At 52.5% G+C, this 24,133-nt stretch overlaps 2 protein-coding genes across 3 annotated transcripts in view; one reads left to right on the top strand and one right to left on the bottom strand.

The window, feature by feature from the left end:
- Window positions 1-3,180, bottom strand: part of KATNB1 (katanin regulatory subunit B1) — a 32,997-nt gene extending 29,817 nt beyond the window's left edge. For both annotated transcript variants that reach the window (XM_073565097.1, XM_073565098.1), the window contains exon 1: window positions 3,035-3,180. The gene's annotated coding sequence lies outside the window, so the exon portion shown is untranslated. The remainder of the gene's footprint in view (window positions 1-3,034) is intronic.
- A 918-nt stretch (window positions 3,181-4,098) lies between these two features.
- Window positions 4,099-24,133, top strand: part of LOC141078356 (uncharacterized) — a 30,845-nt gene continuing 10,810 nt past the window's right edge. Inside the window, exon 1 of the mRNA XM_073565100.1 lies at window positions 4,099-4,167. Within this exon, the coding sequence (XP_073421201.1) occupies window positions 4,099-4,167 (69 nt within the window). The remainder of the gene's footprint in view (window positions 4,168-24,133) is intronic.

Genomic DNA, 24,133 nt, shown 5'->3' with positions numbered 1-24,133 from the left:
CTCCCTTCCCCCGCTGCCGCCGGTCTCCTCTCCCTTCCCCCGCTGCCGCCGGTCTCCTCTCCCTTCCCCCGCTGCCGCCGGTCTCCTCTCCCATCCCCCGCTGCCGCCGGTCTCCTCTCCCTCCCCCCGGTGCCGCCGGTCTCCTCTCCCTTCCCCCGGTGCCGCCGGTCCTCGGTCTTTCTCCCCCCGATCTCCTCTCCCTTCCCCCGCTGCCGCCGGTCTCCTCTCCCTCCCCCCGGTGCCGCCGGTCTCCTCTCCCTTCCCCCGGTGCCGCCGGTCTCCTCTCCCTTCCCCCGGTGCCGCCGGTCTCCTCTCCCTCCCCCCGGTGCCGCCGGTCTCCTCTCCCTCCCCCCGGTGCCGCCGGTCTCCTCTCCCTCCCCTCGGTGCCGCCGGTCTCCTCTCCCTTCCCCCGGTGCCGCCGGTCCTCGGTCTTTCTCCCCCCGATGCCGCCGATCTCCTCTCCCTTCCCCCGCTGCCGCCGGTCTCCTCTCCCTTCCCCCGGTGCCGCCGGTCTCCTCTCCCTTCCCCCGGTGCCGCCGGTCTCCTCTCCCTTCCCCCGGTGCCGCCGGTTCTCGGTCTTTCTCCCCCCGGTCTCCTCTCCCTCCCCCCGGTGTCGCCGGTCCCCGGTCTCCTCTCCCTCCCCCCGGTGCCGCCTGTCCCCGGTCTCCTCTCCCTCCCCCCAGTGTCGCCGGTCCTCGGTCTTTCTCCCCCCGGTCTCCTCTCCCTCCCCCCAGTGTCGCCGGTTCTCGGTCTTTCTCCCCCCGGTCTCCTCTCCCTCCCCCCAGTGTCGCCGGTTCTCGGTCTTTCTCCCCCCGGTGTCGCCGGTCCCCGGTCTCCTCTCCCTCCCCCCGGTGCCGCCGGTCCCCGGTCTCCTCTCCCTCCCCCCGGTGCCGCCTGTCCCCGGTCTCCTCTCCCTCCCCCCGGTGCCGCCTGTCCCCGGTCTCCTCTCCCTCCCCCCAGTGTCGCCGGTCCTCGGTCTTTCTCCCCCCGGTCTCCTCTCCCTCCCCCCAGTGTCGCCGGTTCTCGGTCTTTCTCCCCCCGGTGTCGCCGGTCCCCGGTCTCCTCTCCCTCCCCCCGGTGCCGCCTGTCCCCGGTCTCCTCTCCCTCCCCCCGGTGCCGCCTGTCCCCGGTCTCCTCTCCCTCCCCCCGGTGCCGCCTGTCCCCGGTCTCCTCTCCCTCCCCCCGGTCTCCTCTCCCTCCCCCCGGTGCCGCCGGTCCTCGTCTTTCTCCCCCCGGTCTCCTCTCCCTCCCCCCAGTGTCGCCGGTCCTCGGTCTTTCTCCCCCCGGTGTCGCCGGTCCCCGGTCTCCTCTCCCTCCCCCCGGTGTCGCCGGTCCCCGGTCTCCTCTCCCTCCCCCCGGTGTCGCCGGTCCCCGGTCTCCTCTCCCTCCCCCCCGGTGCCGCCTGTCCCCGGTCTCCTCTCCCTCCCCCCGGTGCCGCCTGTCCCCGGTCTCCTCTCCCTCCCCCCAGTGTCGCCGGTCCTCGGTCTTTCTCCCCCCGGTCTCCTCTCCCTCCCCCCAGTGTCGCCGGTTCTCGGTCTTTCTTCCCCCGGTGTCGCCGGTCCCCGGTCTCCTCTCCCTCCCCCCGGTGTCGCCGGTCCCCGGTCTCCTCTCCCTCCCCCCCGGTGCCGCCTGTCCCCGGTCTCCTCTCCCTCCCCCCCGGTGCCGCCTGTCCCCGGTCTCCTCTCCCTCCCCCCCGGTGCCGCCTGTCCCCGGTCTCCTCTCCCTCCCCCCCGGTGCCGCCTGTCCCCGGTCTCCTCTCCCTCCCCCCCGGTGCCGCCTGTCCCCGGTCTCCTCTCCCTCCCCCCCGGTGCCGCCTGTCCCCGGTCTCCTCTCCCTCCCCCCCGGTGCCGCCTGTCCCCGGTCTCCTCTCCCTCCCCCCGGTGCCGCCTGTCCCCGGTCTCCTCTCCCTCCCCCCAGTGTCGCCGGTCCTCGGTCTTTCTCCCCCCGGTCTCCTCTCCCTCCCCCCAGTGTCGCCGGTTCTCGGTCTTTCTCCCCCCGGTGTCGCCGGTCCCCGGTCTCCTCTCCCTCCCCCCGGTGCCGCCTGTCCCCGGTCTCCTCTCCCTCCCCCCAGTGTCGCCGGTCCTCGGTCTTTCTCCCCCCGGTCTCCTCTCCCTCCCCCCAGTGTCGCCGGTTCTCGGTCTTTCTCCCCCCGGTGTCGCCGGTCCCCGGTCTCCTCTCCCTTCCCCCGGTGTCGCCGGTCTCCTCTCCCTCCCCCCAGTGCCGCCGGTTCTCGGTCTTTCTCCCCCCGGTCTCCTCTCCCTCCCCCCGGTCTCCTCTCCCTCCCCCCGGTCTCCTCTCCCTCCCCCCGGTGTCGCCGGTCCCCGGTCTCCTCTCCCTTCCCCCGGTGTCGCCGGTCTCCTCTCCCTCCCCCCAGTGCCGCCGGTTCTCGGTCTTTCTCCCCCCGGTCTCCTCTCCCTCCCCCCGGTGCCGCCTGTCCCCGGTCTTTCTCCCCCCGGTCTCCTCTCCCTCCCCCCGGTGTCGCCGGTCCCCGGTCTCCTCTCCCTTCCCCCGGTGTCGCCGGTCTCCTCTCCCTCCCCCCAGTGCCGCCGGTTCTCGGTCTTTCTCCCCCCGGTCTCCTCTCCCTCCCCCCAGTGTCGCCGGTTCTCGGTCTTTCTCCCCCCGGTCTCCTCTCCCTCCCCCCGGTGTCGCCGGTCCCCGGTCTCCTCTCCCTTCCCCCGGTGTCGCCGGTCTCCTCTCCCTCCCCCCAGTGCCGCCGGTTCTCGGTCTTTCTCCCCCCGGTCTCCTCTCCCTCCCCCCAGTGTCGCCGGTTCTCGGTCTTTCTCCCCCCGGTCTCCTCTCCCTCCCCCCAGTGCCGCCGGTTCTCGGTCTTTCTCCCCCCGGTCTCCTCTCCCTCCCCCCAGTGTCGCCGGTTCTCGGTCTTTCTCCCCCCGGTCTCCTCTCCCTCCCCCCGGTGTCGCCGGTCCCCGGTCTCCTCTCCCTCCCCCCAGTGTCGCCGGTTCTCGGTCTTTCTCCCCCCGGTCTCCTCTCCCTCCCCCCGGTGTCGCCGGTCCCCGGTCTCCTCTCCGCTCGGCACCTGGTAATGAGCTGCGCTCCCATTTGCGTTTTCTTGACAACGAGCTTCAAAACAAACTTGAGGACACGCCCCCAACGTCCACAGCGTGCGTCTGACGTAATGACGTACGTCCTGCGTGCACAGACGCCATGATGGTTCCTGGCGGAAACCGGAAGTGATCACCGACATGTGTGATCTCTGCATCCGGCTGATATCAGGCGAGCGGTGACGTCACCACTGAGCGATATATCGGGAGCTACTGCAACGGGAGAGGATTTATTGAGGGAATGATGGCAGCGGAAAGTGGGAACCGGGCGGCAGCGGTGTGTGCTGAGGACACTACATGAGAGGAGCCGGAGACTGCGCCGCCATGTGTTCACCTCAGCGCCGGCAGCATGGAGGAGAGGCGGGAAGGAGGGGTTAATGGCGCAGACGCCACCGGTCAGCCGGGAAGGGGTTAATGGCGCAGACGCCACCGGCCAGGCGGGAAGGGGTTAATGGCGCAGACGCCACCGGCCAGGCGGGAAGGGGTTAATGGCGCAGACGCCACCGGTCAGGCGGGAAGGGGTTAATGGCGCAGACGCCACCGGCCAGGCGGGAAGGGGTTAATGGCGCAGACGCCACCGGCCAGGCGGGAAGGGGTTAATGGCGCAGACGCCACCGGTCAGGCGGGAAGGGGTTAATGGCGCAGACGCCACCGGTCAGGCGGGAAGGGGTTAATGGCGCAGACGCCACCGGTCAGGCGGGAAGGGGTTAGGCCGCTTTCACACTTCAGGCTTTCGGTATCCGTCATGGTGCGGCAAAAAACCGGACTGCCGGATCCAGCGCCTGTTACGATCAGATCCGGTTTTCTCCCTGTGCTGTTTCATTGCTGCCGCATTGCGCTGGATGGCAATGCGGCGCATCCGTTTTTTCCCGGATCTAGAGAAAATAGCCGGTCCGGCGTCTGCATGCAACGTTTTCTCCCAACGCCGGACCGGTTTTTCGCACTGCGCCCGGAAACCTTCTCTGCCAGGAATATATCCAGCAGAAAGAAGGATCCGGTGTTTGCGGCCGGATCCGGTAGTCCGGTTTTTCGCCGCACCATGCCGGATACCGAAAGCCTGAAGTATGAAAGCGGCCTTAATGGCGTAGACCCCCCCACACACACACCGGTCAGACGGGAAGGGGTTAACACGTGCTGCGCCAATTCTTTGGAATGCACTTCCCAGGTAAATACGATTAGTCCCCAATCCCCACAATTTTAAGCGTGTCCTGAAAACGCATTTATTCAGACTGGCCTATCGCCTCAACACATTAACCTAATCTATCCCTGTGTGGCACAGCCAAAAGTTTTACCATAACCAGGTTCCCAGCATCATGTTCCCACATGCTTTATGCATCCATCAGCCCTCTGTGTCTGTACTGTTACACACTTAACATTATGGCTGGTCCATACAATCAGGGCAACTGTTACCACCCACCTTTCGTGTCTACCTCTTTCCTCATAGACTGTAAGCTTGCGAGCAGGGCCCTCACTCCTCTTGGTATCTGTTATGATCTATGTGATTATTGTTATGCTGTAATGTCTATTGTCTGTACAAGTCCCCTCTGAAATGTAAAGTGCTGCGGAATATGTCGGCGCTATAGAAATAACATTTATTATTATTTATTCGCACAGCCCCCCCCACACCGGTCAGACTGGAAGGGGTTAATGGGCCAGACCCCACCAGTCAGATGAAAACATAGCCGTGTGCAGTAGCAGAGTAGGTGCTGTTAGTAGGTGGCACTGTAACTGGGCGGTGCTGTAGTAGGTACTGTATTTGGTGGTGTAGTAGGCGTTGTAGTAGTTGGTGCAGCAGGTGGTGCTCTTGTAGGCGTTGTAGTAGTGTAGTAGGTGCAGCAGGTGGTGCTGTAGTAGGTCCTGTAGGTGGTGTAGTGGGTGGTGCTGTAGTTGGTGGTGCAGCAGATGGTGCTGTAGTAGGTCCAGTAGCTGGTGTAGCAGGCGTTGTAGTAGGTGGTGCTGTTGTTGGTGCTGTAGTAGGTCCTGTAGGTGGTGTAGTGGGCGGTGCAGTAGGTGGTGCTGTTGTTGGTGCTGTAGTAGGTCCTGTAGGTGGTGTAGTGGGCGGTGCAGTAGGTGGTGCTGTAGTAGGTCCTGTAGGTGGTGTAGTGGGCGGTGCAGTAGGTGGTGCTGTAGTAGGTCCTGTAGGTGATGTAGTGGACGGTGCAGTAGGTGGTATAGTAGGTGGTGCTGTAGTTGGTGGTGTAGTAGGTCCTGTAGGTGGTGTAGTAGGCGTTGTAGTAGGTCCTGTAGGTGGTGTAGTGGGCGGTGCAGTAGGTGGTGCTGTAGTAGGTCCTGTAGGTGGTGTAGTAGGCGTTGCAGTAGGTGGTGCTGTAGTTTGTGGTGTAGTAGGTGGTGTAGTGGGCAGTGCAGTAGGTGATGCTGTAGTAGGTCCTGTAGGTGGTGTAGTAGGCGTTGTACTAGGTGGTGCTGTAGTTGGTGGTGCAGTAGGTGGTGCTGTAGTAGGTCCTGTAGGTGGTGCTGTAGTTGGTGGTGTAGTGGGCAGTGCAGTAGGTGGTGCTGTAGTAGGTCCTGTAGGTGGTGCTGTAGTAGGTCCTGTAGGTGGTGTAGTGGACGGTGCAGTAGGTGGTGTAGTAGGTGGTGCTGTAGTTGGTGGTGTAGTAGGTCCTGTAGGTGGTGTAGTAGGCGTTGTAGTAGGTCCTACAGGTGGTGTAGTGGGCGGTGCAGTAGGTGGTGCTGTAGTAGGTCCTGTAGGTGGTGTAGTAGGTGGTGCTGTAGTAGGTCCTGTGGGTGGTGCTGTAGTTGTTGGTGTAGTAGGTGGTGCTGTAGGTGGTGGTGTAGTAGGTGCAGTAGGTGGTGTGTTATGAATGAGTCACCGAAGGAGGAAAACACAAAAATACAAGCTAAGTCCAGAAAACTGGAGAGGTTGGCAGCTATCGGATTGCAGACCCCTGATCCTATCCACAACAACTAACAGTAGCCGTGGGGGGTTCCTACGATGCCCTAGACCCCTCGATCACAGCCGGAGAACTACATAGCCTAAAGACAGAAAGGGAAATCTAAACTGCCCCAGAGCAGACCCCAAAGCAATAGGCAGCCCCCAACATATAATGACGGTGAAGCAAGATGAAAACACTAACACAGATAGAAAGATAGGCTGAGCAAATGATGGGGCCCAACTAACTAAAAAGGACAGGACAGAAAAGCTGCTGTCTGCAATCCGCAAAAAACCCTACCAAAAAATGTCCCAACCGTCTGATAGGAAAAACAGGCCCTGAAGTCGCTAGGACTTCAAAAAGACTATATCAGCACTCAGGTAAATTCTGAAGACAGAGCAAAGAGACAAACTGATCAGAGACAAAAATGGAACTCAGCACACCCCCGACCGGGGATGGCTGAACTCCAAAAAACAAGGTAAACAAAACCAAACTAATAAGTTCAATAGCAGAGCAAAAACTTATCTTTGGGAAGCAGGAATCAGACTGGTCTCCAAGAATCCAGCAGAGAAATCACCAGCGACTCAGAAGGGCGTCGGCTACCTTATATCCAGTCAGCAGTTCCTGTTACCCAGTCATCATCTACCAGATCAGGTGTTTGGTAATCAGCCTCACTACCTTCCTTCACCAGAAGAGGGAGTTCATCAGACATCGACGGTGAAGGGGAAAATGAACTCACAACAGTACCTCCCCCTTGAGGAGGGGTCACCGAACCCTCATCCACGCCACCAGGGCGATCAGGATGGGCCCAATGAAAGGCATGAACCAATCTTTCGGCATGAATATCGGATGCAGGGACCCAAGAATTATCCTCCTGGCCATAACCCTTCCATTTAACCAAATACTGGAGTCTCCGTCTAGCCAGGCGAGAATCCAGTATCTTCTCAACCTCATATTCCACATTACCTTCAACCAATACAGGGTCAGGAGTTGCCACCACAGGAACTACTGGCTCAACAAACCTCTTTAACAGAGACTTATGAAACACGTTATGGATCTTAAATGTAACAGGAAGAGCCAATCGAAAAGAGACTGGATTAAGAATCTCCAAAATCTTGTAAAGTCCAATAAATCTAGGTTTAAACTTTGGAGATGCCACCTTCATAGCGATATTCTTTGATGACAACCAAACCATATCACCCACCTTAAACTGGGGACCAATGGTCCTATGCCGGTTGGAAAACCGCTGGGCCTTTTCCTGAGAGAGAGAGAACTTATCCACCACTTGGTCTCAGATCTGGTGCATTCTCTCCACCACAGTGTCAACAGCTGGGCAGGCAGAAGGCTCCACCTGCCCTGAAGAGAATCGAGGATGAAACCCACAGTTACAAAAAATAGGTGACATCAAAGTGGCAGAACTAGCTCTATTATTTAAAGCAAATTCGTCCAAGGGCAAAAATGAAACCCAATCATCCTGATCAGCAGAAATAAAACATCTCAAATACGACTCCAAAGTCTGGTTTGTTCTCTCCGTCTGCCCATTGTTCTGAGGGTGAAACGCAGAGGAGAAGGACAACTGAATTCCCAGCCTGGAACAGAAAGTCCTCCAAAATCTAGACACAAACTGAACTCCTCTGTCAGATACAATGTTCTCATGAATCCCGTGCAAGCGAACCACCTGCTGTAAAAACAGGGGCACCAATTCAGAGGAAGACGGCAACTTAGGGAGTGGTACAAGATGGACCATCTTAGAGAATCTATCACAAATCACCCAAATAACAGTCATTCTCTGAGAGACGGGCATATCAGAGATAAAATCCATTGAAATATGGGTCCATGGCCTCCTGGGCACCGGCAAAGGCATCAACAACCCACTAGAGCGAGAACAAGGTTTAGACCGAGAGCAAGTCCCACAGGACTGCACAAAATTCCTGACATCACGAGACAAGGCGGGCCACCAAAAAGACCGACTCACCAAATCTCTAGTACCAAAAATACCTGGATGACCAGCCAATGCAGAGCAATGAACTTCAGACATCTCTCTCTTCCTCCACTGGTCAGGAACAAATAATTTTCCAATGGGACAACGCTCAGGTTTGTCCTCCTGAAACTCTTCCAGAGCACGTCTCAAATCGGGCGAGATGGCAGAAAGAACTACCCCCTCACCTAAGATGGTAGCAGGCTTGGTCACAACAGGAGAATCGGCAAAGAAACTCCCAGTGAGGGCGTCTGCCTTGACATTCTTAGTGCCCGGAAGAAAAGAGACCACAAAATCAAAACGTGTGAAAAACAAGGCCCACCTAGCCTGTCTAGGGTTCAAGCGTTTCGCCGACTCCAGGTAAATCAAATTCTTGTGGTCAGTAAGGACCACGACTTGATGTTTAGCTCCCTCCAACCAATGTCTCCACTCCTCAAATGCCCATTTCATGGCTAACAGTTCCCGATTCCCCACATCATAGTTACGTTCGGATGGGGAGAACTTTCGGGAAAAGAAAGCACAAGGATTCATTTTAGATGTTACAGGATCCTTTTGGGACAAAACAGCTCCTGCACCAATCTCAGAAGCGTCCACCTCTACCTGAAACGGGAGTGAGACATCAAGTTGCCGCAAAACCGGAGCAGAAGTGAACCTTCGCTTCAGCTCTTGAAAGGAAGAAACAGCTTCCGGAGACCAATTCAACACATCAGCACCCTTCTTAGTGAAATCAGTCAATGGCTTGGCAATACCAGAAAAATTACCTATAAATTTACGATAAAAATTAGCAAAACCCAAAAACTTCTGGAGGGCCTTCAAAGAAGTGGGCTGAACCCAATCATAAATGGCCTGTACCTTGGCCGGGTCCATTTCAATAGTTGACGGAGACAAAATAAATCCCAAAAAAGAAATCCTCTGTACTCCAAAAAGGCATTTAGATCCTTTGACATACAGGGAATTCTCCCTCAAAATCCGTAACACAGTCCGAATATGTTCCACATGAGAGTCCCAATCCTTGGAAAAGATCAAAATATCATCCAGATAGATGATCAAAAATGTATCCAACAAGTCTCGGAAAATATCATTCATGAAGCACTGGAAGACAGATGGGGCATTAGTGAGCCCAAAAGGCATCACCAGGTACTCAAAATGTCCCTCCGGAGTATTAAATGCCGTCTTCCATTCATCCCCATGCTTAATGCGAATTAGATTATACGCCCCCCTGAGGTCAAGCTTGGTAAACCAGCAAGCACCTCTAACTCTGGAGAATAGATCAGAAATCAGGGGTAACGGATACTGATATTTAACAGTAATTTTGTTGAGGGAACGATAGTCAATACAAGGTCTTAATGAACCATCCTTCTTGGCCACGAAAAAAACTCAGCACCTAAGGGTGAAGAGGATGGTCTAATATGACCCTTCTCCAACGCCTCCTTAATATAGGATCGCATAGCCTCGTGCTCGGGTACAGATAAATTGAAAAGTTGACCCTTGGGAAATTTACACCCAGGGCTCAGCTCAATTGCAGTCATAACTCCTATGAGGAGGCAAAGACGCAGACTTATTCTCACTAAATACATCATAAAAATCAGCCAAATAGTCAGGAACATCATGCGACTGGGGAGAGGTGGAGAAAACAGGAGCATCACTAAGGGCACACCGACAACCCCAACTCACCACAGACACAGATTTCCAATCCAAAAGTGGATTATGGATTTGCAACCAGGGAAACCCCAGAACAATGGTATCATGCAAATTATGCAACACCAAAAATCTGCAATTCTCTTGATGGTCTGGGGCGACCCGCATTACCACCTGGGTCCAAAACTGAGGTTTATTCTTCGCCAAAGGAGTAGCATCAATACCCCTCAAAGGGATAGGCGTCCGCAGAGGTGTCATAGGAAATCCACAACGTTTAGCAAAATCCAAGTCCATCAGGTTCAGAGCTGCTCCCGAATCCACAAAAGCCTTAGCGGAAAATGTGGACAGGGAGCAGATAAGAGTAATTGCCAGAAGAAACTTAGGTTGAACACCACCCACAGCAAATGTGTGTGCAAAACGTTTCTCTCGTTTAGGGCAGACAGAAATGATATGCGAGGCATAACCACAGAAGAAACACAGCTTATTACGCCTTCTGAACTCCTGACGCTGTGCCCCAGACAAAACTATCACATTGCATAGGTTCAGACATTTGTTCAACAGGTGGCAACACCTCTTGTGCAGTCCTGCGTTCACGCAAACGCCGATCAACCTGAATGGCTAATGACATAGAATCGTCAAGACCAGAGGGAACAGGAAATCCCACCATAGTATCTTTTACAGTTTCTGACAAACCCTTCCGAAAGAGAGCTGCCAAGGCACCATCATTCCAGGTAGTAAGGACCGCCCACTTTCGGAATTTTTGACAGTACAACTCTGCAGAATCCTGACCCTGGCTCAATGCCAACAGGGCCTTTTCAGCCTGATCAATAGCATTAGGTTCGTCATACAACAACCCCAAGGCTTGAAAAAATGCGTTCACATTAGTTAGAATAGGATCATCAGGTTTCAAAGAAAATGCCCAATCCTGGGGATCGCCATGCAGCAAAGAGATGACAATTTTAACCTGCTGCGCAGAGCTCCCCGGCGAGTTAGGCTTCAAGGCAAAAAATAATTTACAATTATTCTTAAAATTCAAAAATTTAGACCAATCCCCAAAAAAACACATCAGGAGTAGGGATCTTTGGTTCAGCAGCATGTGAATGAGCAAGATAGGCGTAAATTCCCCGCACTTCTGCAGCGAGCTGCTCCACACGATCAGACAATTGCTTCATCTCCATTGAGAAAGAAAAAAAATTCCCATGCGGCCTCAGAGACAAAGAGGAAAAAGTATACACAAAAAAATATATACTGACAAACTTTTTTTTTTTTTTTTACAATTCTTTTTGCTATTGAGTACCCTAGGATCTGCGGTATGGCTGGTGATTCTGTTATGAGTGAGTCACCGAAGGAGGAAAAAACAAAAATACAAGCTAATTCCAGAAAACCGGAGAGGTTGGTAGCTATCAGATTGCAGACCCCTGATCCTATCCACAACAACTAACAGTAGCCGTGGGGGGTTCCTTCCAAACCCTAGACCCCTCGTTCACAGCCGGAGAACTAAATAGGCCTAAAGAAAGAAAGGGGAAATCTAAACTGCCCCAGAGCAGACCCCAAAGCAATAGGGGCAATAATGACGGTGAAGCAAGATGAAAACACTAACACAGATAGAAAGATAGGTTGAGCAAACGATGGGGCCCAAGCTAACTAAAAAGGACAGGATAGAAAAGCTGCTGTCTGCAATCCGCAAAAAACCCTACCAAAAAATGTCCCTACCGTCTGATAGGAAAAACAGGCCCTGAAGTCGCTAGGACTTCAAAAAGGAACACTCAGCACTCAGGTAAATTCTGAAGACAGAGCAAAGAAACAAACTGATCAGAGACAAAAATGGAACTCAGCACACCCCCGACCGGGGATGGCTGAACTCCAAAAAACAAGGTAAACAAAACCAAACTAATAAGTTCAATAGCAGAGCAAAAACTTATCTTTGGGAAGCAGGAATCAGACTGGTCTCCAAGAATCCAGCAGAGAAATCACCAGCGACTCAGAGGGGCGTCGGCTGCCTTATAGCTAGTCAGCAGTTCCTGTTACCCAGTCATCATCTACCAGATCAGGTGTTTGGTAATCAGCCTCACTACCTTCCTTCACCAGAAGAGGGAGTTCATCAGACATCGACGGTGAAGGGGAAAATGAACTCACAACAGTGGTGCTGTAGTAGGTCCTGTAGGTGGTGTAGTAGGCGTTGTAGTAGGTGGTGCTGTAGTTGGTGGTGTAGTAGGTGGTGCTGTAGTAGGTCCTGTAGGCGTTGTAGTAGGTGGTGTAGTAGGTGCAGTAGGTGGTGCTGTAGTAGGTCCTGTGGGTGGTGCAGTAGGTGGTGCTGTAGTAGGTGGTGCTGTAGTAGGTCCTGTGGGTGGTGCAGTAGGTGGTGCTGTAGTTGGTGGTGTAGTAGGCGGTGCTGTAGTAGGGGGTGTAGTAGGCTGTTGTGAGCTCATTTTCGGGTTTGCCTCTGGCTTCTGGTGAGGGTTATGGAGCTGGCTGTGCTGACAGAGGAGTAGTGAGTTCTCTATCTGGACTCCCTCTGTTGGTGAAGGGAGGTAATGAAGCTGATCTAAATGGCAGACCGGCCACCTGAGGAAGAGGATTGTGATTGGACATCAGGAGTTTCTGATTGGATTTAAGGCAGGCGACTCCCTAGTTTCTTGCTGGTGATTTTTCCTGACTGTGGCTCCTGGTTTCCAGTTTGGTTCCTGCCTTCCTAAAGCTAAGTTTTCTCTGTTATTGTTCATATGAGTTTTTGTCTGGTTTACTTAGTTTTTGTGTGCAGCCAGCCCTGGCTGGGACTGGGCTGAATCCCCATTTTGTCTCTGATTATTTAAGTTTGTTTTTGTCCCTGATCAGTTGATCTCTTTTTCTCTTGTCTTCAGAATATACCTGAGTGCTGATATAGCGATTTGAAGTCTAGCGACTTCAGGGCCTTTTTCTATCAGACATGTTGGACATTTTTTGGCAGGGTTTTTTGCGTGATTGCAGACAGCAGCTTTTCTTTCCTGTCCTTTCTAGTTAGTGAGGGCCCCATCGTTTGCTCAGCCTATCTTTCCACCTGTGTCTGTGTTTTCATCTTGTTTCACCGACAATACATGTTGGGGGCTGTCTATTGCTTTGGGGTCTGCTCTGGGGCAGTTTAGATTTTCCCTTTCTTTCTTTAGGCTTATTTAGTTCTCCGGCCGTGACGAGGCGTCTAGGACCACCGTAGGCACGCTCCACGGCTACTGCTAGTTGTGTGGATAGGATCAGGGGTCTGCAATCCGCTAGTTACCAACCTCTCCGGTTTTCTGGGCTTAGCTTGCTTTTTGTTTTTTCCTCCTCGGTGACTCATTCATAACAGAATCACCAGCCATTCCGCAGATTCTAGGGTACTCAAAAGCAGGAGAGAATTGTAAAAAAAAAAAAGTGTCAGAATTTTTTTTTTTCATATGTATATTTTCTCCTTTTTCTCTGGGGCCTTAGGAGGATTCTTTTTTTTTTTTTCTTTTTTTTTTTCTCCTCACTCGTTCACATGCTGTTGAATTCACAGCACATGTGAAAAAGACGGGTATACTAATAGATCACAGACTGAATATGAGTCAACAGTGTGATGCAGCAGCAAAAAAGGCAAATGCAATTCTAGGATGTATTAACAGAAGCATACAGTCTAGATCACGTGAAGTCATTATTTCCCTCTACTCCTCTTTAGTCAGACCTCATCTGGAATATTGTGTCCAGTTTTGGGCACCACATTTTAACCCCTTCCTGACATCCGACGTACTATCCTGTCCATGGGCCCCGGGCCCCTATGCCCATGGACGGGATAGTACGTCTACCGCGATCAGCGGCGCCTACGTGGTGAACGCCGCTGATCGCGGCCGGGTGTCAGCTGATTATCACAGCTGACACCCGGCACAATGTGTCAGGGGCGGTCACGGACCGCCCCCAACACGTTAACCCCTTGCACACCGCAATCAAACATGATCGCGGTGTACCGGGGGTTAAAGGGAAGCATCGGCAGGGAGGGGGCTCCCTCCGTGCTTCCCTGATCCCCCCACGGCAGGCGAATGTGCAGCGCTGCTGCCGGGGGCTCCTTTCCTGCAGGCCCCCGAATCCAAGATGACGACGGGAGCCTTCGGGGGCCTGCAGGGAGCTGACTTCCTCAGTGCCTGCAAAGCGCAGGCATGAGGAAGCTTTGTGCACTGCCTGTGACAGATTGCTGATCTGTCACAGGACAGTGATGTCCCACCTGGGACTATTTAATAAAGTAAAAAAAAAATAAAGTGTTAAAATAATTTAAAAAAAATCGCCAAATAAATTACAAAAAAAAAAAATGTTCCCCCAAATAAATCCATTTTTTGAAAATAAAAAAAACAAAACAATAAAAGTACACATATTAGGTATCGCCGCGTCCGTAACGACCCGCCCTATAAAACTGTCCCATTAGTTAACCCCTTTAGCGAACCCCTTAAAAAATAAAAATAAAAAACGAAGCAAAAAATAATGATTTATTATCATACCGCCAAACAAAAAGTGTAATAACGCGCGATCAAAAAGACGCATATAAATATCCATGGTACCGCTGAAAACGTCATCTTGTCCCGCAAAAAACGAGCTGCCATACAGCATCATCAGCGAAAAAATAAAAAAGTTATAGCTCGCAGAATAAAGCGATGCAAAAATAATTATTTTTTATATAAAATAGTTTTCATTGCATAAAACCGACAAAACATAAAAAAACGACATAAATGAGGTATTGCTGTAACCGTACCGACCCGAAGAATAAAACCATCTTATCAATTTTACCGCACGCGGAACGGTGTAAACGCACCCCCCAAAAGAAATGAATGAAACGCTGGTTTTTGTTCATTCTGCGTCCCAAAAATTGGAATAAAAAGCGATCAAAAAATGTCACGTGCCCGAAAATGGTACCAATAAAAACGTCAACTCGTCCCACAAAAAATAAGACCTCACATGACTCGGTGGGTCAAAATACGGAAAAATTATAGCTCTCAATATGTGGTGATGCAAAAACTATTTTTACAATAAAAAGCGTCTTTTAGCGTGCGACAGCTGCCAAACATAAAAACCGCCATAAATAGTAAATCAAACCCCCCGTTATCACCCCCTTAGTTAGGGAAAAATAATAAAATAAAAAAAATGTATTTATTTCCATTTTCCCGTTAGGGTAAGGTTAGGGTTAGAGCTGAGATTAGGGTTAGGGGTGTGTTGGGGTTCGGGTTGGAGTTAGAATTGGGGGTTTCCACTGTTTGGGCACATCAGGGGCTCTCCAAATGCAACATGGCGTCTGATTTCAATTCCAGCCAATTCTGAGTTGAAAAAGTCAAATGGTGCTCCTTCCCTTCCAAGCTCTGCCAAGCGCCCAAACAGTGTTTTACCACCACATATAGGGTATCAGCCAACTCAGGACAAATTGCAAAACAATTTTTGGGGTCCAATTTCTCCTGTTACCCTTAGGAAAATAAAAAATTGGGGGCAAAAATATCATTTTTGTGGAAAAAAATGATTTTTTTATTTTCACGTCCGAGCGTTATAAAATTCTGTGAAGCACTTGGGGGTTCAAAGTGCTCACCACACATCTAGATAAGTTCCTTAGGGGGTCTAGTGTCCAAAATGGTGTCATTTGTGGGGAGTTTCAATAGTTTAGGTACATCAGGGGCACTCCAAACGCACATGACACCCGCAGATCATTCCATCAAAGTCTGCATTCCAAAACGTCACTACTTCCCTTCCGAGCCCTGACGTGTGTCCATACAGTAGTTTTCTCCCACATATGGGGTGTCAGCGTACTCAGGACAAATTGGACAACAACTTTTGGGGTTCAATTTCTCCTGTTACCCTTGGGAAAATAAAAAAATGGTGACTAAAAGATCATGTTTGTGGAAAAAATACGAATTTTTTTATGTTCATGCCCGGGCATTATAAACTTCTGTGAAGACCTTGGGGGTTCAAAGTGCTCACCTCACATCTAGATAAGTTCCTTAGGGGGTCTAGTTTTCAAAATGGGGTCATTTGTGGGGGGTTTCCACTGTTTAGGTACATTAGGGGCTCTCCAAAGGCAACATGACACCCGCAGACCATTCCATCAAAGTCTGCATTCCAAAACGTCACTACTTCCCTTCCGAGCCCCGACGTGTGCCCATACAGTAGTTTTCTCCCACATATGGGGTATCAGCATACTCAGGACAAATTGGACAACAACTTTTGGGGTCCAATTTCTCCTAGTACCCTTGGGAAAATAAGAAAATGGTGACTAAAAGATCATGTTTGTGGAAAAAATACGAATTTTTTATTTTCACGCCTGGGCGTTATAAACTTCTGTGAAGCACTGGGGGGTTCAAAGTTCTCACCACACATCTAGATAAGTTCCTTGGGGGGTCTAGTTTACAAAATGGTGTCATTTGTGGGGGGTTTCCACTGTTTAGGTACATCAGGGGTTTTCCAATCGCGACATGGTGTCCGATCTCAATTCCAGCCAAAAACGTCAAATGGCGCTGCTTCCCTTCCGAGATCTGCCATGCGCCCAAATAGTGGTTTACCCCCACATGTGGGGTATCAGCGTACTCAGGACAAATTGCACAATAACTTTTAGGGTCCTGTTACCTTTGGAAAAATAAGAATTGAGGGTGAAAAGATCATTTTTGTGGAAAAAATATGATTTTTTAATTGTACGGCTTTATGTTATAAACTTCTGTGAAGCCCTTGGGGGTTCAAAGTTCTCACCACACATCTAGATAAGTTCCTTGGGGGGGTCTAGTTTCCAAAATGGGGTCACTTGTAGGGGGTTTCCACTGTTTAGGTGTCACGCGGCGGTTGCCGCGCACTCCTTCCCTTACCTCCCTCCGGCCCCGGCTCACCCGCTCCCCGGTGGTCTCCTCGCTTCGGCGCCGGCCGCTGCGGGCCTTGGCGCGGTCTCCCCCGGTAATCCTTCCTCGGCCGGCGACCGCCTCCGTCCGGTCCTCTGGATCGCGCCTGGTGCGCGCCCCCGCTCCTCCTCCTCGGCGGGCGCGTCTCCACTCTATGGCCGGGCGCGCGCTCTCCTCCACCTGAGGACACGCATCTCCTCCTCCTCCAACTGGAGGTCATGACCCGGAAGCCCTCCCACTTCCTATATCAGGCCGCCTCCTCCTGCGGGCGATGCCTGACTATCACTAGATCCTGCTAGTGACTCTGACCCGCTCTCCTTGTGCTTCCCAGCTCCCTGTCTGTGCGTTTACTCATTCCTCCTTGTTCTCTCTCCTAGGTTCTGTGTCTCCAGGCCTTGCCCGTCACTCCTGTGTCTCCAAGCCGTGCCGTCTGTCCAGTGCATCCCATCCGGATCTACCTGTCTGTCCGCTTATACTTTCCCTGGGTACCAGCTGCCGTGGTGATAGTTACCCGCGGGCTTGCCCCATACACTCCCTGTCTAGGGGAAAGAGGGGGAGAAGCCAGCGCTGCTTGTGGTCAGAACGTAATACAAGAAGTGTGAAAACACACATAGGTTTCAATCTGTATTCAAAAATGAGACATTTAGCAAAAAATTGATCAATTGTTTGAGCTACCCCGCCACGTCAAGGCAGTCTCGTATGGGGAGTCCTACTCTACGTTTTTTATATTCGCTGTGCCATTACGGCCTCCTAAATGTATAAAAGCAAGACCTCATTACATGCACACTGTACCTCAAGCATTTCAGAATCGCTCCTGTGGCACCAGAGAGGACAAGCGCAGATAAAGATTAGCCAGGTCCATGCAGACATTTCAGGTCCAACCTCCACACTGCCTGTCCAGCACCACATGATAAAGGACGATCCAGGCCCAGATACAGGTGCGTAATCAAATAAAGCCTAGGGCAGGGCAGGGCTGCCGTTTAATGTGAACAGCAGCCTAGATCAATCACTGAGAAAACAGAAAGAATGGCGTACATGACCCAGCGCGCACGGCTACAGTGGTGGTCAGCCACAAAACCAATATCAAGAAAAAAGAGGGGGAGAAGCCAGCGCTGCTTGTGGTCAGAACGTAATACAAGAAGTGTGAAAACACACATAGGTTTCAATCTGTATTCAAAAATGAGACATTTAGCAAAAAATTGATCAATTGTTTGAGCTACCCCGCCACGTCAAGGCAGTCTCGTATGGGGAGTCCTACTCTACGTTTTTTATATTCGCTGTGCCATTACGGCCTCCTAAATGTATAAAAGCAAGACCTCATTACATGCACACTGTACCTCAAGCATTTCAGAATCGCTCCTGTGGCACCAGAGAGGACAAGCGCAGATAAAGATTAGCCAGGTCCATGAGGACATTTCAGGTCCAACCTCCACACTGCCTGTCCAGCACCACATGATAAAGGACGATCCAGGCCCAGATACAGGTGCGTAATCAAATAAAGCCTAGGGCAGGGCAGGGCTGCCGTTTAATGTGAACAGCAGCCTAGATCAATCACTGAGAAAACAGAAAGAATGGCGTACATGACCCAGCGCGCACGGCTACAGTGGTGGTCAGCCACAAAACCAATATCAAGAAAAAAGAGGGGGAGAAGCCAGCGCTGCTTGTGGTCAGAACGTAATACAAGAAGTGTGAAAACACACATAGGTTTCAATCTGTATTCAAAAATGAGACATTTAGCAAAAAATTGATCAATTGTTTGAGCTACCCCGCCACGTCAAGGCAGTCTCGTATGGGGAGTCCTACTCTACGTTTTTTATATTCGCTGTGCCATTACGGCCTCCTAAATGTATAAAAGCAAGACCTCATTACATGCACACTGTACCTCAAGCATTTCAGAATCGCTCCTGTGGCACCAGAGAGGACAAGCGCAGATAAAGATTAGCCAGGTCCATGCAGACATTTCAGGTCCAACCTCCACACTGCCTGTCCAGCACCACATGATAAAGGACGATCCAGGCCCAGATACAGGTGCGTAATCAAATAAAGCCTAGGGCAGGGCAGGGCTGCCGTTTAATGTGAACAGCAGCCTAGATCAATCACTGAGAAAACAGAAAGAATGGCGTACATGACCCAGCGCGCACGGCTACAGTGGTGGTCAGCCACAAAACCAATATCAAGAAAAAAGAGGGGGAGAAGCCAGCGCTGCTTGTGGTCAGAACGTAATACAAGAAGTGTGAAAACACACATAGGTTTCAATCTGTATTCAAAAATGAGACATTTAGCAAAAAATTGATCAATTGTTTGAGCTACCCCGCCACGTCAAGGCAGTCTCGTATGGGGAGTCCTACTCTACGTTTTTTATATTCGCTGTGCCATTACGGCCTCCTAAATGTATAAAAGCAAGACCTCATTACATGCACACTGTACCTCAAGCATTTCAGAATCGCTCCTGTGGCACCAGAGAGGACAAGCGCAGATAAAGATTAGCCAGGTCCATGCAGACATTTCAGGTCCAACCTCCACACTGCCTGTCCAGCACCACATGATAAAGGACGATCCAGGCCCAGATACAGGTGCGTAATCAAATAAAGCCTAGGGCAGGGCAGGGCTGCCGTTTAATGTGAACAGCAGCCTAGATCAATCACTGAGAAAACAGAAAGAATGGCGTACATGACCCAGCGCGCACGGCTACAGTGGTGGTCAGCCACAAAACCAATATCAAGAAAAAAGAGGGGGAGAAGCCAGCGCTGCTTGTGGTCAGAACGTAATACAAGAAGTGGATCGTCCTTTATCTGTGGTGCTGGTCAGGCAGTGTGGAGGTTGGACCTGAAATGTCTGCATGGACCTGGCTAACCTTTATCTGCGCTTGTCCTCTCTGGTGCCATAGGAGCGATTCTGAAATGCTTGAGGTACAGTGTGCATGTAATGAGGTCTTGCTTTTATACATTTAGGAGGCCGCAATGGCACGGCGAACATAGGAAACGTAGAGTAGGACTCCCCATACGAGACTGCCTTGACGTGGCGGGGTAGCTCAAACAATTGATCAATTTTTTGCTAAATGTCTCATTTTTGAATACAGATAGAAACCAATGTGTGTTTTCACACTTTATGTATTACGTTCTGACCACAAGCAGCGCTGGCTTCTCCCCCTCTTACTCCCTGTCTAGGGGGTGGTCCACCTGGTCAGCTCGCCCTCGGGAGGTTCGTTGCCACGGTCTAGTGGGTCCACCCCAGGAGTATCTTACAGTATAGTCAGGCCATGGATCCCGCTGGTACCTCGACCCCGACCCAAAAGGAACTTTTGTTCCTTCGTGAGAACCAGGCGAGGATCATGTCGTTCCTCAAATCGATGGAATCCCGACTTTCGTCTTTGCAGACCTCCGATCCGGGAATTGCCTCCCAAATCTCCGGCTTACAGCAGGAACTGGCTCAGCAGCGCGACACCCAGGCCCATATTTTGAATTATATAGCCTCTGTAGATAACCGCTTAATAGCTCTACAGACGGCAGCCGCTGTCCCGGCGCCTGTGGCAGTCCCACACTCCTCCGCCCGGTTGGCCAAACCCCCACGCTATAGCGGAGATCCCAAACTCTGTCGGGGGTTCATTAACCAGTGCCAGTTGCATTTCGAGTTGGCACCCCTACAGTATCCCTCCGACCGGGCCAAGGTGGCCTTTATGATTTCCCACTTTGAGGGTGAGGCACTGGCCTGGGTAAATCCCTTGTGGGAGCGCGATGACCCGATAGTCTCCCAGCTTGCGACCTTCTTGGAGACCTTTCGTAAGGTCTTCGATGAGCCCGGTCGTCTGGTCTCCGCCACCGAGTCTTTATTTTGCCTTCGCCAGGGTACTCTCTCGGTGGGACAGTACGCCATCCAGTTCCGTACGTTATCCTCTGAGCTTGGGTGGAACAATGAGGCCCTGGTAGGGGCTTTTTGGCGTGGCTTGTCGGCCCGAATCAAGGACGAGCTGGCAGGCAGGGATACGCCCACGTCTTTGGAGGATCTCATCTCGCTGGCAACACGAATTGATCTACGTTTCCGGGAGCGTTCCCGCGAGGTCGCCAGGGAGAGAAGGCCCACTCGTTTTTCTCCTCCGACACACAGCCCTCCACGCTCGCGGTCCTCTGCCTCGGCCGCAGCTCCCGAACCCATGCAAGTGCACCGACTCAGGCCCGCGGAGCTACGCCGCCAGGACAGACTCGCTCCTGGCCTTTGTCTTTATTGTGGCAGCGCCTCCCATCTCCTGCGTTCCTGTCCTGTGAGGCCGGGAAACTCCTCCGCCTAGGACAGGTAAGAGAGGCCTCCCTAGGTGTCATTGACACCTCTCTACCCTTGACCCTTTCTGTTGTGTTTCTCCTGGGCTCCAAACGTTTTTCGGAGATAGCCTATATTGACTCAGGGGCTGCTGGAAACTTCATCCAACTCGAGGCGGTGAAGAGATTAGGGATACCTGTCAGGTCCTTGGAGGTTCCCCGGCAGTTAGCCTCTGTCGACGGCGCTCCCTTGCGCGAGGCCGTTACACTGGTCACTGAAGAGCTGGAGTTACAGATCGGGGTTCTGCACCGTGAAAGGATAACCTTCTTCGTGCTGCCGTCTTTGTCCCACACCGTGCTCCTGGGCCTTCCGTGGTTGCGGATGCATGAACCTGTCCTGGATTGGCGGTCCGGAGACATTCTTCGCTGGGGCCGCTTCTGCCAGACTAGATGTCTCCGCCCAGTACAACCCCTCAAATGCTCGTCTCCTGTCTCTGGCCCTGCGGAGTTGCCTTCGGCTTACTGGGCCTTTGCGGACGTCTTCGATAAAAAGGAAGCAGAGGTCCTTCCACCGCACCGGCAATATGATTGTCCTATCGAGCTTGTTCCCGGTTCGACTCCGCCCCGGGGGCGGATCTATCCGTTGAGTCCACTCGAGTCCCAGGCCATGACCGAATATGTACAGGAGAATTTGGCCAGGGGCTTCATCCGGAAGTCATCTTCCCCCGCTGGAGCTGGGTTCTTTTTTGTCAAGAAGAAAGACGGGTCTCTGCGCCCCTGTATTGACTATCGTGGTCTCAACGAGATTACCGTTAAGAATAGATATCCTCTACCTCTCATCCCCGAGTTGTTCGACCGGCTACGTGGGGCGCGAATCTTTTCTAAATTGGATCTCCGTGGAGCCTACAATCTCATCCGTATTCGCTCCGGAGATGAGTGGAAGACTGCCTTCAACACCAGGGATGGACACTACGAGTATCTCGTCATGCCCTTTGGGTTATGCAACGCTCCCGCAGTCTTTCAGGAATTTGTGAACGACGTTTTCCGAGACCTTCTGTATTCCTGTGTGGTCGTGTACCTCGACGATATCCTTGCCTTCTCTCCTGATCTGTCCACCCACAGAAGAGATGTCCGCCGAGTACTGTTTGAGGGAGGATCGTCTGTACGCCAAATTGGAGAAGTGCGCCTTTGAACAGTCTTCTCTTCCATTTCTGGGCTATATCATCTCCGACTCTGGCCTGCGTATGGATCCTGAGAAGGTTTCTGCCGTGCTTAACTGGCCACGTCCTCAAGGGGTGAAAGCCATTCAGCGCTTTCTCGGCTTCGCAAACTATTACCGGCAGTTCATCCCCCATTTTTCCTCTTTGACTGGCTCGATCTCGTCTTTGATCCGTAAAGGAGCCAACCCACACGTCTGGACCCCTGAAGCGGAGGGAGCCTTTCTATCTCTGAAACGTGCATTTGCCGCGGCTCCCGTACTCCATCGCCCTGAGGTCAACAAACCATTCATCCTCGAAGTAGATGCATCCGCAACTGGAGCTGGAGCGGTTTTGTCTCAGAAGTCTTCCTCTGGTAGGCTCGTTACGTGCGGTTTCTTTTCCAAATCATTCTCCACCCCAGAGCGGAATTATTCCATCGGAGACCGAGAACTGCTTGCCATCAAGTTAGCCCTAGAGGAGTGGAGATACTTATTGGAGGGCGCCGCACATCCCTTCACAATCTTCACAGACCATAAGAATCTAGCTTACCTTCGGTCTGCTCAAAGACTCAACCCTCGGCAGGCCAGGTGGTCTCTGTTCTTCGGCCGATTCGATTTTGACCTGCATTTTCGTCCAGGTAACAAGAACCTCAAAGCCGACGCCTTGTCCAGGTCCTCTCTTTCCGCGGATGTCGAGGAAGAACCCGCGCATATCTTGGACCCATCCAGGTTCATCACCGTGGCACCACTTTCTCTCCTCGCAACCCCACCAGGCAAGACTTTTGTTTCGGAGAAGGACCGAAGACGAATCCTCCACTGGGGTCATGCTTCCAAGCTGGCTGGTCATCTCGACCATAAAAAGACACTTCTCCTGGTGTCCCGCTATTACTGGTGGCCGACTCTTTCCCAGGATGTCCGGGATTTCGTCGCCTCCTGCCTCTCGTGTGCCAAGATCAAGGTGCCTAGGCAGCTGCCTTCTGGTCTTCTACATCCGCTTCCAGTACCCTCGTCTCCTTGGCAACACATTGCCATGGACTTTATTACGGACCTACCCTCGTCTGCCAACTGTACTGTCGTCTTAGTGGTGGAAGATAGGTTTTCTAAAATGGCACACTTCATCCCTCTACCCGGCTTGCCATCGGCCCCAGCCTTGGCGAAGATTTTCGTTCAGCACATCTTCCGTCTTCATGGACTGCCCCAACATATTGTTTCGGACAGAGGAGTCCAATTCACCTCTCGCTTCTGGAGAGCCCTATGCAAATCGATGGATGTCACTCTTGACTTCTCATCTTACCATCCACAGTCCAACGGTCAGGCAGAACGGACGAATCAGAGTTTGGTGAATTACCTCCGGCACTTTTCTAATGTCCACCAGAACTACTGGTCTGAATTACTCCCGTGGGCTGAGTTTGCCTATAATAACCACGTCAGTGAGTCTTCTGGCAAATCCCCATTCTTTGTCGTCTACGGTCAACATCCTGGTGTACCTCTACCGGTTCCTCCCGCCTCGGGTGTACCGGCGGCTGATCTTCTGTCCGGTGAATTCTCCAGGATCTGGCAGGAGACCAAGACCGCTCTCGAGTTGGTACGTAACTGGGTTAAGAGACACACAGACAAGAGGCGCCTGGATGTCCCGCCATATCACCCAGGTGATAAAGTTTGGCTAGCCTCCAAGTTTATTCGCCTCAAAATCCCGTCCCATAAGCTGGGTCCCCGCTATATTGGACCTTTTGAGGTCTTGTCCCGTATTAATGATGTCTCCTACAAACTGCGGCTTCCCGCCTCTCTCCGCATCCCTAATGCTTTTCATGTGTCGTTGCTTAAGCCAGTCATCTTCAATCGTTTTCTTTCTAAGGCTCCTCTCTCACCTCCGCCTGCCTCCGCAGACGATGTATTTGAGGTTAGAGATATTTTGGCCATGAGAAAGCAAAGAGGGAAAACCTTTTTTTTGGTTGATTGGAAGGGCTTTGGCCCTGAGGAGAGGTCCTGGGAGCCCCAGGAGAATATCCAAGCTCCTCGAATCTTGGCTAAATTTTTTTCCGGTCTGCGGAGGGGGGCGCGTAAGGGGGGGGTACTGTCACGCGGCGGCTGCCGCGCACTCCTTCCCTTACCTCCCTCTGGCCCCGACTCACCCGCTCCCCGGTGGTCTCCGCTTCGGCGCCGGCCGCTGCGGGCCTCGGCGCGGTCTCCCCCGGTCATCCTTCCTCGGCCGGCGACCGCCTCCGTCCGGTCCTCTGGATCGCGCCTGGTGCGCGCCCCCGCTCCTCC

Source organism: Dendrobates tinctorius, unplaced genomic scaffold (assembly GCF_039654945.1).
Source record: "Dendrobates tinctorius isolate UK_male_01 unplaced genomic scaffold, ASM3965494v1 ptg000539l, whole genome shotgun sequence".
Lineage (NCBI taxonomy): Eukaryota > Metazoa > Chordata > Amphibia > Anura > Dendrobatidae > Dendrobates > Dendrobates tinctorius.
Note: the sequence above shows the minus strand (reverse complement) of the source record. Positions and strands in the feature narration are given on the sequence as shown.